The sequence below is a fragment of the Alosa sapidissima genome, chromosome 5 (genome assembly GCF_018492685.1).
Source record: "Alosa sapidissima isolate fAloSap1 chromosome 5, fAloSap1.pri, whole genome shotgun sequence".
Lineage (NCBI taxonomy): Eukaryota > Metazoa > Chordata > Actinopteri > Clupeiformes > Clupeidae > Alosa > Alosa sapidissima.
Genome location: NC_055961.1, coordinates 5,649,327 through 5,663,348, shown reverse-complemented (window position 1 = coordinate 5,663,348; position 14,022 = coordinate 5,649,327). Strand labels below are relative to the sequence as shown.

The following is a 14,022-nucleotide window of genomic DNA, read 5'->3' as shown; positions in this document are numbered from 1 at the left end:
TGGGTCTCTCTGATAATGCTCTAAACTGGTTTCAAACCTACATTACTGGCAGAGATTTTTATATCAGTCTAGGAGATCATGTATCTGAAAAACAAGACTTGCCTTTTGGTGTGGCCCAGGGGAGCTGCCTTGGTCCCCTGCTATTTTCTCTATATATGCTTCCATTGGGAAACGTCATAAGTCAACATAATGTAAACTTCCACAGCTACGCAGATGATACCCAATTGTATCTTTCTGTGGAGCCAACTAACCCAGATGGCCTTTGCTCCCTCACTGCATGCCTAACCTCCATTAATCAGTGGATGAGCAAAAACTTTTTGAAACTAAATGATGACAAAACAGAGGTACTTCTGGTTGGACCAAAACTAAAGCGAGATATTATTCTTAGTAATCTGGGGAACTTGGCACACCAGGTCAAACCAAAAGTAACAAGCCTCGGTGTCATCTTAGATGCAGAGTTAAGTTTTAAGCCCCATATCAGTAAAGTTACTCAGACAGCCTATTTCCACTTGAGAAACATTGCCAAAGTGCGGCCCTTTTTAACTCAACAAGATGCAGAAAAACTAATTCACGCCTTTATCACTAGCAGGTTAGACTACTGCAATGCACTTTTCACTGGTCTTCCCAAAAAACATCTAAAGAAATTGGCACTCATACAGAACTCTGCGGCTAGACTTTTAACTAAGACTAAGAAGAGAGAACACATCACCCCTGTGTTGGCTGAACTGCACTGGCTCCCTATTTCCTATAGAATTGATTTTAAGGTTATGTTAATTACTTACAAAGCTCTGAATGGCATAGCACCTTCATATATCTCTGAGCTTTTAATATCTTATCAACCACAAAGGAAACTTAGATCATCCAATTCTAATCTTTTAATCGTACCCAAAGTGCTCCACAAACAAAGTGGAGAAGCTGCGTTTATCCATTATGCCCCCAAACTATGGAACACCCTGCCTCTGTACATCAAGCAGGCGAGTTCAGTAAATATTTTTAAAAAAGATCTGAAAACATACCTGTACAGGAAAGCTTTTAGTTAACTCATCTTATCCTGTAGACTACATTTTCAGATTATTCTACATCTGCTACTATTGGAGGGCGCAGCCAGCCAAAAGCAGATGGGCTCCCCCTATTAAGTCAGGTTCTGCTCAAGGTTTCTTCCTGGAATATGGGAGTTTTTCCTTGCCACAGTTGCCATATGGCGTGCTTGTGGGGGGTAAGAGGGTTAAGGCTGCCAGTCTTATGACGTCATTTTCTATATTTTTGATATGTTGCTGAGTATATCATAAACAGCAAAGAAAAGTGATTGATAATGACTGACTATTATTGTGTTACATGCTTCAAATGTAAAGCACTTTGAGCTGCATTCTGTGTATGAAAGGTGCTATACAAATAAAGCTTTATTATTATTATTATTATTATTATTATTATAATCGTGAAAATCAGACAAAAGAGTCAAGGATCATGCGCATGAACGCATGTCCAGCATTGAACTGGTGGTGGCGCTAGAGTGTTCAATGTATATGCATAAAAATTGCTGTGAGTGATTGGGACAGTGTCCTGACTAATGGTATCAAATTTTGTTATGTTAACTCTGCCATAGACTCCAATGGCGGAAGTGTAATAATAGGAAAAGCTAGTAACTCAATGGGTGCCTTCGCAGCTTCGCTTCGCTTTGTTTATTTGTTCCCCCGCCTAGAACGGTAAAGTGCAAACACACCAGCACAAGACGGCTCAAAGGTACGCTGAGGTCCGCTCTGCTCTGCTTAGGTTAAACGGAGGATCATTCACGAGAGGATTTTGGGCTGCACAGGTTCAACGCAGATACACAGATCTTGTTAGAATGGTGAAATACAACCAAGCTCGAGTAGGTCAGTGTAGCCAGGCGGGCCTTACATATGCCTACTTGGGAAATTAGGGCTTTAAAAAAATACCGGCCCAAATTATCGGCCGGAATTCTGATTCTCAATTCGGAACGATAATAATATTTTATTTTTTCACTTATCGGCCAATAATATATTGGCCGCCGATATATCGTGCATCCCTATACAGTATAAAGTGGATCAATGATAAATCTGTGGTGTTATGTTAATGTAATGAGAGATGCATGATGACATCATCGGTAGGGTCAGAGGTTGTAAGAGCAGGGTTACTGCCAGATGCCAGAGTTGGGGAAGGTTCACAATAAAAGACACACGTTAACTTACAGTCGGACTCACAGGTAACACGACATGGTGTCAGAAGTCCTGTGAGTACGTGGAATGAATAGACACTGTTTTGGATGTTTGGGTTCCAGGTTTGGGTCTAAAAGTTTTCTTTATCGTGTTAAAGTGTCGAAGAATTCATTGGAATGGAGGATGAGCATGATGTTGGCAATAGAGCAGCGGCAGGTGCACAGGGAACAGCTTGGCCGAGTGCAACATTTAGCATACAACCACCGGAGAGTTTCGACTTTTCAAGACCGCAAGAGTGGGCCAAATGGATCTGATGGTTTGAAAGATTTTGCTTGGCAAGTAATCAGAATGCTAGCTCCAAGGAGGACCAGATTAACACTTTGATACTGTATATTGTATGGTAGATTAGGCGGATGATGTTTTACATGGAATGACATTCACACACGGAGCAAGGGAAACATACAGTGGTGTTCGCGATGCCTTCCAGAACTTTTTCATTGTTAAGAAGAATGTGATATATGAGCCAGCAAAATTCAAAATGCGTGTAATAGGTGAAAATAAAACTGTGGACTCGTTTGTCACGGCCCTCTATGCACTAGCTGGACACTGTGACTATGGACTTCTACATGATGAACTTATCCGAGATAGGATTGTTGTGGGGCTGCACGACATGCGGCTGTCGGGGAGAATGTAGTTGGACCAGAATTTGATGAGTCGGCGATCAAGAATGGTGACGGAGGTCACAGATGATCTTCAGGGTGTTGTCTGCCACATGGACAATGTCCTTGTGTGGGGGCGGTCTCAAGAAGACGTTGAACATCGATAAATGTGACCTGTTGAAGCAAGTGGTGACTTTTTTAGGCCATACAATCTCCAGCAGCGGCATCAGCCCAGATCCGAGTAAGACAGAGTTTTCTTGGCATGGTCAACCAACTGGGGAAGTTCATCCCAGGCCCGTCGCTAGAAGGCAAGCAAACCAAGCAATTGCTTGGGGCCCCGAGCTGGCCAGGGGCCCCAAGACAACGACTGGTTAAAAATAAAATGCAACGACAAACTGTGAGCGCCCCTTTGATAGTCAATGCAGTAAAGTGCAACGACACTGTTACCGGCAATACCGGGATCCCCCTCAAGGGGGCCCCTCTCAGTAGTCGCTGACAGCAGCCAGCCAGCCAGGTCTGTGGTCTCTGCTGCTGCCGCGAAAATATAAAACCTCGGCAGTCATAATGAAGCGGAGTTATGCGTCTGGAGGCCAGAAGAGAAAGGAAGAGGATGACAAGAAAAAACAAGATGGTGGTAAGTGATAAATTACACTGGATAAAATAGCTCTACTTGTCTTGTACAAATGGTGTAATGTCGCAGTAGGAAGGCTAGCCTAGCAAAAAATGTTTATGTTAACTACCTGCCTGACGGCCCATGCTGCTTGTAAAAAACTAGAACAGTTAGTGCAACTTTTTTTTCGAACGGACGGAATATGGTTACATACTGTAATATGTTTATTAACGGGATAAGGAAGACGCAGATCTGTTCCAGAATCACTGTTTATCGTATTTAATGACATAACATTGCTATAGCTTTGTAATAGGTTTTGATGAAAGTGGCATAGCTTCTCTGCTATACTAACTATTCGACTGTGATAATCTATTTACCACTGGAACATTCATGTCTAGTAGTATTCATGCACGCCAGCTGTTTACTGTCTTTAAAGCATCAGGTGCGTCTGTCTAATTCTCAAACAGCAGAATGCTTAAATGCTATGTTAAGCTACAAGTAGGCCTAGATCAATGTCAATGTATAACATTAGCTTGGGATGTTTTTACAGTAAGCATTGGTAGTTGTGAAAGCAGCTGCATCCCTTCTAAATATCAAAATATGGAAATGCTAACATATCTTTTCTTTCTCCCTCAAGGTGCTTTGCTTAAATTTCTCAGCCCTCAGGCTCTTCCTAAGGATACCTCCACTGATGAAGATGTCCTGAAAGGTTAATCTTATGTGTGTGTGTGTGTACTTGTATTTATGTTGGATTTTTAAATTGCTATACAACCTGCACTCTTTATAGTTTGAACAATGCATCCTTTTTCTGAATAAGATGGCAGTGTTTTATTTTCTCACTTAGTGAGAACTGAAAAATGTTAATGTGAGTGTGTGTGTGTGTGTTTAAGTATGTTGGATTTAGTTATTGTGCACTTTTTTACATTTATATTGGATTTTATGGTACGGTGGTGTTTTTGCAAATGTTCAAATGTTCAAAACTAATGCACAGTATATATATGCAACTGCAGTATTGCACTGTCAAAATTTTGTATTTATATAAACTGTGGGTGAACTTGTAAACTTGAAACTGTATGGCTATGCGGTGGCTCCTGTAGGCTTTGCGTGCCGGGGGGGGGCTCCATGTCCATTTTGCTTGGGGCCCCCAAATTCCTTGAAATGGCCCTGATTCATCCCGCAGCTGTCAGAGAGAGACAAACCTCTGTGAGATCTCCTCTCAAAGAAGAAGGAGGGGTTGATCAAGCCCATGCTTTTCAGAATTTGAAAGAGGCACTCACTAGCCCACCAGTGTTGCTGATTTATGACAGGGAGGTTAAAGTTTCGGCAGACACTTCTTCCTATGGCCTGGGAGGAGTTCTCCTTCAACTGTATAAGTAAGTATAGTATATATACTCTTTTGATCCCGTGAGGGAAATTTGGTCTCTGCATTTATCCCAATCCGTGAATTAGTGAAACACACTGCACACAGTGAACACACAGTGAGGTGAAGCACACACTAATCCCGGCGCAGTGAGCTGCCTGCAACAACAGCGGCGCTCGGGGAGCAGTGAGGAGTTAGGTGCCTTGCTCAAGGGCCATGGCCTACTGGTCGGGGTTCGAACCGGCAACCCTCCGGTTACAAGTCCAAAGCGCTAACCAGTAGGCCACGGCTGCCCCAAATCCGAGTGTGGGAGGATATGTGGAAGCCAGTAGCCTATGTGTCATGATCACACACACAGACTGAGCAGAGATACGCGCAGGTGGAAAAGGATGCATTGGGACTGACCTGGGCCTGTGACAGGTTCCGTAATGTCCTCATTGGCAAACACTTCATGCTAGAAGCTGACCACAAACCATTGCTGAGCCTTTTGGGGTCACAAGCATTAGATGCCTTCCCCCTGCGAATCCAGCGATTTGGGGTCACAGCGATTTCGCATGCGGCTGATTCCTACTCCTATTCCATTGCTCATGTGCCAGGGAAGAGTCTGAGGAACCAGGCTTGTAATCCCCTCAGCTATCAGAAAGGATGTTCTGGTCAGCCTGCATGTAGGCCACCAGAGCGTGGTAAAGTGCAGGGAGCGTGCGATGCAGTCAGTGTGGTGGCCTGGCCTGAGCCAGCAGCTGAATGAGCTGGTCCTCAACTGTCGTGCATGCTACAGTGAAAGGCAGACCAGCAAAGAGCCACTAATTCCATCAAGCTATCCTGACCTGACAACGTGTTAAGCAAGGTTGTAGGTCACCACATCTCAGGCCTCCCACATCCAGATTCCGAAATTGTACCTCATGTTCTTAATAATGCTTGACAGGGGCTATTTGTCATCTTTAGTTGGAGGAATATATATATTTGAAAACCAACTGAAATAGGAAAACAAAAAAGTGTGCCCAGACTCTGTACCGGTAATAAGCACACACACGTGGGTCAAGGTTAACTGCATTCCTTTGCAGAGACCCATCTGTCAATCTGTTAACAGATTACCAAGACCAACACTGCTATACTTAAAGGTAGGGTAAGCAATTGTAAGCGATTTCTGTCATTTTTCTAACATTCAGCAAATATCTCCTCATGATTCACCTAGTTCTCCATTCCCTGAGTACACTTTAAAAAAAAAACCTATCTTCTTACACAACTTTGGCTCTGTGGAAACAAACAACGTGGGGACAGCCTCACACACACGCACACACACACATGAAACAAAGTGGGGGCAGCCTCTCTCTCTCTCTCTCTCTCTCTCTCTCTCTCTCTCTCTCTCTCTCTCTCTCTCTCTCTCTCTCTCTCTCTCTCTCTCTCACTCACACTCTCACACTCACACACACACACACACACACACACACGAAACAAAGTGTGGACAGCCAGAGTGGAGTTTCTTGGGGAGCACTGTAGGGAGTGATGAGCTACCTCTGGTGTGTTTTGTTTGGTCTTTGGTTCAACTTCAAATACAGTATAATGTAAGCTGCTTTGGAGTCGCTTACCCTACCTTTAACTGTGACAGCACAAGAATATAGAATAACTTTGCACTTTAACTGTTTATTTACAGGTTTTCTCAGTTGTTCTGGTTCATTTCAGAGATCAAATTGCAACTCCAAACCATCTACTCAGTTGAGCACATGATAAAAGCAAGTCCCCAATGCTTTGACACATTCATGAGGTAGTGTCTAATTGTCCACAGTTACCTCTATTATCCATGGCATGTTCATTAGAATTGTCTATGCACCTTCATTGTTAAATGGTCATATCCCCCAAAACCAGCCATCTATTAATTAATCATGTAAAATTGTTAAACCATTTTGATAAGCATATATTTCATCAGTTTATCCTCAGACATTTATATTTAGACACTTATTCTTTTTTAACATTTGCTAACTTTATTCATTATTTATGTTTAGAACCTCAAGGTGTGCTTTTTAAGATAAGGCTTGATTCAGTACGTCCAGATGCAGTGTCCGTGAGCCAACGAGGACTCTAATAGGTCTTTTCCACCGACAGAAAACCAGCTCTGTTCCAACATTTGAACCGGTCGGAGCCTTTCGACCAAACAAAACACGGTTCGGAACGGCACTTTGGTTCGGAGCTTGAACCGGAAAATAGTTGTTTTTTTCCCCTGCAAACCACAGTGGGCGTGTCACTTTACCGTTCAGAGGAGAGAAGACTTAAAACATGCGTTTTCCCTCCTTATCTGTTGCCATGAGTAAACAAAACTAGTCAACTAGCACTAGTCTGCAGACGTTAACTAGCATTTTACACAGCTAATTTCTGCCATTTTTACAGGACAACTATCATATCATTATACCGTTCATGCATCTTGTTTTGCATGCAACACCCATTGTTGATGACACATTTTAGGGTCAATCAAATAACACTCATGTTGAAATTGGACACGTCAGGATTGACAGATAAGGAACAATGGAAAGGAATTTCCAAGCGATGAGAGCTGTTTACAGTTCCAATCCTTCACTGGATGACGCATTTAACCCCATCTGCTCCAGGACCTCCTTCAATTCCGGCCCCTATTCCGGCTCCGATCCCGGCTCCTCTCCCTGCTCCAATGACCGCCCCTATTATGATACCTGGTGGCCCCAACACGACTCCTATCAAGCCACCACATACTCCACCGAGGTGTGCACCGTAGCGGGAGCATTGCTGCACAAAGGAATTGTTCAGCTCTGCTTTCTGTCTAGCACTCTTCTCTTTCTTTCTAACACTTCTGTCTTCCGTTTTCCCATCTTTCTCACGCTCTTTTCTCTCGTTTTCCAAAATGTTATGCAACATTTCTTTCTCCTTAAACTCTTTCTTCAGCTCCTTAATCTCACTATCTTCCTCCTCTTCAGCCTCCCTCAGGATCCTCTCCTTCTCTTTCTCGATCTCGGCTTCAGCGAGCTGGAACATCTCGGTGGTGTAGTAGCCTCCTCCATTCATTGCCACCATCTTATCAATCTTCTGCAGCAGCTCTGTGACTTGAGTGTGATTCTCTGGGTCCTCGTTGTTAAAGACGTGGTATCCTCCACGGCACTGAGCAGTGAAATCAGCAAGTTCTTGACTCTGACTTATAAACTCTTCAATCGTTTTTCTCTTCAATCTGTCTCCATGAGAGAAGAGTACCATTGTGTAATTGGCTGATTTTTCCCCAAAGATCTTCTGAATCAACTTAACGGTTGCTTGTTCCTCCTGTGTGAATCTGCCCAGCTGGATGGTCACCAGAAACGCGTGGGGGCCCGGAGAGGCCAGAGAGACACACGTTCCAATCTCCCGTCGGATATCGTCTTCACTGTAGTTTGTGTCAAACAGGCCTGGAGTGTCGATCACAAACAGTTCTCTGCCGTCCACTTCGCCTCGTTGCTTTGCACATTGTGCCGTTATGGACGAAGGGTTGACCTCTGAGTCAAACTCTTCCCTCCCCAGGATGGTGTTTCCTGAAGCGCTCTTTCCTACACCGGTCTTCCCCACCAGCACAATCCTCACCGCTTCATGCGTCTCTGAGTCTGTGGAATTAGACACGTCACAGTTACACTGTAGAATTACAGACACGTCACAGTTACACTGTAGAATTACAGACACATCAGTTACTCTGTGGAATTACAGACACGTCACAGTTACACTGTAGAATTACAGACACGTCACAGTTACTCTGTGAAATTTACAGACATGTCACAGTACATCACAGTTACTCTGAAACCTTGCTGATATGAAGTGCTCTTTCCTACACCGGTCTTCCCCACCAGCACAATCCTCACCGTTTTACACGTCTCTGAGTCTGTGGAATTACAGACACATCACAGTTACTCTGTGGAATTACAGACACATTACAGACACATCATAGTTACTCTGGAATTACAGACATGTCACAGTACATCACAGTTACTCTGAAACCTTGCTGATATAAAATATCTAACCTGCTGTGAAATATTGTCATTGAGATAATAATTATCATTCATCAATAATTATTGAGATAATCCAATGGCACTTTCCAATTAGGATCATGAAAGGGAACTTTTCCACTCACGGCTGTTATCCATGAGTCCTGGTGCTTGATTGGTTGTTCCCACAGTGTCCGACACTGTGGTGATGTCAGTGCTGTTTTCCATTTCTGCAGGTTGATCTGACTAAAACAAAAAAGGGCAGAAAGCATATTCATCATTCTCAATTGAGTCAAAATGAAAGTCACTAACTGTTTAGACTCTGAAAGTACAGTTAGAGAAAGAGAGTGCAATAATTTAGACGGCCTGCAAACTGTATCTGCCCAAGGCTTTGTTCTTGGCCCATGCTACAAATTTTCACCAAGTTTTATGGAAATCAGACTATTCGTTGGTAGTGTAGTGGATTAGGATCTAGGTTTGTTCTTGGCCCATGTAGTGGATTAGGATCTAGGTTTGTTCTTGGCCCATGTAGTGGATTAGGATCTAGGTTTGCATGCAGTAGCCTTTAGGGCGGTGGTAGTGTAGTGGATTAGGATATAGGTTTGTTCTTGGCCCATGTAGTGGATTAGGATCTAGGTTTGTTCTTGGCCCATGTAGTGGATTAGGATCTAGGTTTGCATGCAGTAGCCTGAAAAGTTGTGAGTTCAATTCCTAACCGCCACCGTTGTGCCCTTAAGCAAGGCACTGAACCCCAAGTTGCTCCATGGAGTCTGCCCCTGCAACTAATTGACATCTGTAAGTTTGGATAAAAGCGTCAGCAAGATAAGATGGATTTGGCCGGCAGAATCGGATACCCTAAAGCAGGGATTCCCAAACTGTGGTACGTGTACCACTGTTGGTATACACAAGCTTCCACTAGGGGGTACGCAAGATGAAAAGGGCAATGTCGGAAAGGTGTTAATTTTTTTAATTTTTTTTAATTTTAATGTGTTTTTTTTAATGTGATTCATAATGTTGTTCTCCACATTTTTTTTTAGTGTGAGAGCTCATAGACCAGTTGTACATTTTGATTTTGTTATTTGTTATCATGTAGGGCGGTTAATTAAACACGATGCCTGGAATGCGTCAATGTGTTAGGTTTTTATGTGTCGGATGGTGGGGGTACGCGAGCCGAGTCAGGATGTAGGTGGTGGTACGCTGGGAAAAAAGTTTGGGAACCGCTGCTGTAAAGTACAGTGTTGACTCATTGTAACCTCTAATGGCCAAGTATGATTATTTTTACAACCATTCCTTTGATACAGTAGCCTGTTGATGACACAGGCACACTCTTTATTCCATCTACTTCTTCTCATAGCACGTTTAAGATATGAACATGGCTCTGGCTCTAACTCATCCGTCCTAACCCTGAGCAGGGAGCGTGTACAAATGGTTGTCATAGTTACTCTTCTTGTTGTCATTCCTCCCTCTTTTTTCCCGTTGAAAATAATGGTAGGATGTTCTACTGTGACTCTGCCTTCTGCAATGGATCTGTTTAGTTTAAAACAAGGATTTTTAGGGTTTTCATTTTCTCTTTTATTGCTACTTCCAGAATTTAATTCACAAATAGTTGAACAAGTTGAAAATACTTTATTGATGTGTGAAAGTCGACCAGAATTTCATCATTTTAACGATTCCTGGATCCAAAAAAAAAAAAAGAAGAAATCTGAGGGGCATAGAAAAAAAATGTCTGGGTGCAGAGAAAATATGTTGATACTACTGGGCTTACCTGTTCCACAGTGCACAGGAAATGACCTAGTAAGAGCTCTTGCTGTAAGCCTGAGCTGTCAGTTCAGCTGACTGACCGAAAAAAGAAGGAGCCACCAACGAGACACGTGACAACACACGGACAAATGTACTAGTGTGGCACTATTCCATATCGGACATGTTTCACAAAAGAAGACCAACAAATTATGTATGTTGTATATTATGTATTATGTATTTTGTATTTATATTGTAACTTTTTGGGGTTTTGAGAATCTCTAGGATGTTGACATTTTACAATTGATTAAATAATAAATAAATAAATAAACATAGACCAGTTCCAGTATATGTTGACTGAACATATTTCAGAATCATTAATAAAAAAATAAAATGCATTTGTAGCACCTCTCTATATATACTGGCTGTATCAAGTAAAATACAACAGGAAAGAAAGACAAAATAAACACAACTTCAAGAATAGATGGAGAGAAATGACAGTTGTAAATTCACTTACCAGGCAGAGTGTAGGCTATGCGGTGGCCATGTTGTGTCTGTGGTGTGTCTTGTAACAGCTGATGTTGGTGGCGAATAGTTTCATTTCCATCTCAGTTCTGTCACTGTGTCTGCCTCTAGTCCCTTCCCTTTGAACAGGTCATGTGCCAGAGGTTGCCAGTCCTCCAGAAGTGTGTACTTGTTCGGTGTTTGCATTTGAATATTCCCACGTGTAAAAGTTGCCAGAGGGTTGCGCTGTGGAGTGCGTGAACCTCAAGAGACATGCCAGCAACAGACTCTAGGACCCAGGGGACTCGTCTGCTGGAGGCTGCCCACTAGAGAGATCGGAGGAAGAAATGGAGAGGCAAAGTGAGTTAGACGTAAGCAGATCATCCATTTGTCTCTGTCAAGGAGTACATATATTAGCATACACATTCTATACGTACACAGACATGCATACCAAGTCCAAGTGGTCTAGATGTGACAAAACACAAACAGAGCTGTCACACACACACACACACACACACACACACACACACACACACAGCAAAACACAATCATTCATGTACATGTTGAAGGGATAGCAGCAGGATGGAGGGAAATTTAGACTATTTCAGGAATGCAGTTCAACAACCAAACACTTCTCAGAAAGGCCAAGCAACAGCACACCACAACATATGTTTTTCTTTTCTTTTCTGAATTATGTTATGTAAATAAGCCAATTGAACCAAAGCTCTTAAGGTTTGTTGAAAAAGAGATGACATCTTTTCAACACAAGTCAGTTGACAATCAGTCAGTTGACAAACACAAGAAAATGCCCACTCATTTACATTTAATCAATTAGTATTTCAACTGTGATGCTCACTTGCAAATGACACAGGTTAACATTATGTGTGCAATATGCCTAACCTAGCTCAGCAAGAAATGAATCAGGAATCATAGGCTACATTAGGCCTTCTCTCTTTTATTATGTACTTAAACAACTCATGACAGCATCACTGAAACATCATGCTTAACCAGTAGGAGGTGTGGTATTTGTTATGCCAATTGCCAATATGCCAGTTACCTCTTTCAAATTTTGAATGGCTAGCACTTTGTTCCACTTCATTCATCGGTATCTTTCGCTAACGAGGTTAATTATATATTTCTGCTCTTCAAAAAGCAGAAAGCTTCGTTCTTTTTTACATCTATTTAACCCTCCTGTTGTGTCTGCGGTCAAATGTGACCGATTGACAATTCTTTTTTCTCAAAAATATTGTTAACTTATTCTGACCACCATGAGGCTCCATGACTTTGTTAACACGGGGCATCTGAACACATAAAATACATTTTGATTATTTACATAACAATTTGAGTGTTTTATTTACTTTAGAACACCCATGTGTATTCCCGGTCAAAAATGACCGGTCATTAGAAATGAATGGGTGAGAAAATGGTCAGTGTATACAATTTAGTCCAGGCACATACTGTACTGTACCTATTGATAAGATGGACTGAATGTTTACTTCTGTACATTAAAACACACACACAAACACATCCTTACTCCCCCTCTTTGCTTCTATGCCAGCCCCCACTGGAACATTTCCCAAATAGAATTCTTTCTGACTTGCATGAGCTCAGGTCAATGAGGCCTGAAGGTCATAAATAGCAAATGGAAGTTCAAAACTGGTTATATACAATGAACATAAGTTGATACAAAGGTATATCACAACATTAGATGATAAAATATGTTACTATGGATTTATAACAAGTTATAATGTAGCGGCCATTTCTGACCGGGAATACAAAAGTATAGTATAGGTCTACATGAAACAAACACAACAGCAATTTCCAACAACCTTGAATTTCCCCTAGGGATCAATAAAGTATATATATCTATCTATTTATCTATCTAGCAGGGTTAAAAATGTGTTGATCAAAAACCTCACAAGAGTGTGAACAGATCTTCTGCTGTCCTGTGCTTCTCTATGGCCACCACTAGAGGTCACTAATTGGCCACCATAATCAGAAGTTAAAAGGCGTTCATCCTTTCTGTCATGGATGTCTATGTGATCTTTTTTAGACTCACTTCTGTCCTCTAGATCTATGCTTCACTCACCTATCGTGCATCTTACAGTATATCTGTGACCCACTGGAGTATATTGGTGAAACATAGACACTTCTTTGATCTTATGACACATGTCTTTTTCACTGCTATTTCAGAGTTGCACCAATATGGTAAAAAATTATACATTTTAAACAAAAACACAGGCACTCCACATTTTAAGGGTATGAGGTTGAATACCAGGGGTTGTGTGTTCTGGGTGTAGTTCTGTGCTTGTCTATAGCATATACTGTAGCTACCACTAGAGGTCACTGGTGATCATCTGTAGTCAGGAGTGGTAGGCTATCCATATTTCCACACTCACGGATATCTGTGGATCTTCATCCAACTTCGGCCCTCTTGGAGATTGTGCCTCTCTTCCCTTTATGGCACCTCTAACACCTGGGACCCGCTTGAGGATATCTTACCGTGAGATCTGCATCTCACATCCATTGCATCTCATCTCAGCCTATGTAGCACTCTTCTTCGTTATCGTTCACTTGAGTTTAGCTTGGGTTACCTTAGGTCAAATAGGTACATTCAACACCTAGATCAGGGTTGGTTCCCAGGATACCCAGGGCCAGGGACCACATAACTAATAAATATATATTTCTGCACTGTAGCAAGTTATACTGGACATAAGCGTCTATGAAAGTAATTGTAGTAATTCCTCTGGGCTTTTTATCTTTACATTTATTTTTGATCTACTGTATGTCTGTATGTCTGTGGTCCAGTCACGCGGACGTGTCCCGCTGCTCTGTGAAGATTTCGAGGCGGAGCAGGACTGTCACCGAGGGCAGCAGGTCTACCCAGAATTCAGTGCTGCCGTTCTGGCCGACACAGCGCTTGACGAGGACCATGATGTCCACGGTGCCCTCGGCCATTTGCTCCTCCCGCGATTTCATCAGGACCACGGTCATCGAGCGCCCATCC

At 42.4% G+C, this 14,022-nt stretch overlaps 2 protein-coding genes across 2 annotated transcripts in view; both read right to left on the bottom strand.

Moving 5' to 3' along the window:
- Positions 1-7,371: 7,371 nt before the first annotated feature.
- On the bottom strand, positions 7,372-9,002 carry LOC121709005 (GTPase IMAP family member 9-like). The gene is made up of 3 exons (XM_042092008.1): positions 8,921-9,002; positions 8,586-8,671; positions 7,372-8,427 (listed from the first exon to the last, which is right to left on the bottom strand). The coding sequence occupies exons 1-3, from the start codon at positions 9,000-9,002 to the stop codon at positions 7,372-7,374; spliced, it is 1,224 nt and encodes a 407-aa protein (XP_041947942.1).
- Positions 9,003-13,818: 4,816 nt separating this feature from the next.
- LOC121709004 (protein kinase C delta type-like) overlaps positions 13,819-14,022 on the bottom strand; it is a 290-nt gene continuing 86 nt past the window's right edge. Inside the window, exon 1 of the mRNA XM_042092007.1 lies at positions 13,819-14,022. This exon is cut by the window's right edge and continues 86 nt beyond it. Coding sequence (XP_041947941.1) covers positions 13,824-14,022 — 199 coding nt within the window. The 3' untranslated portion in view covers positions 13,819-13,823.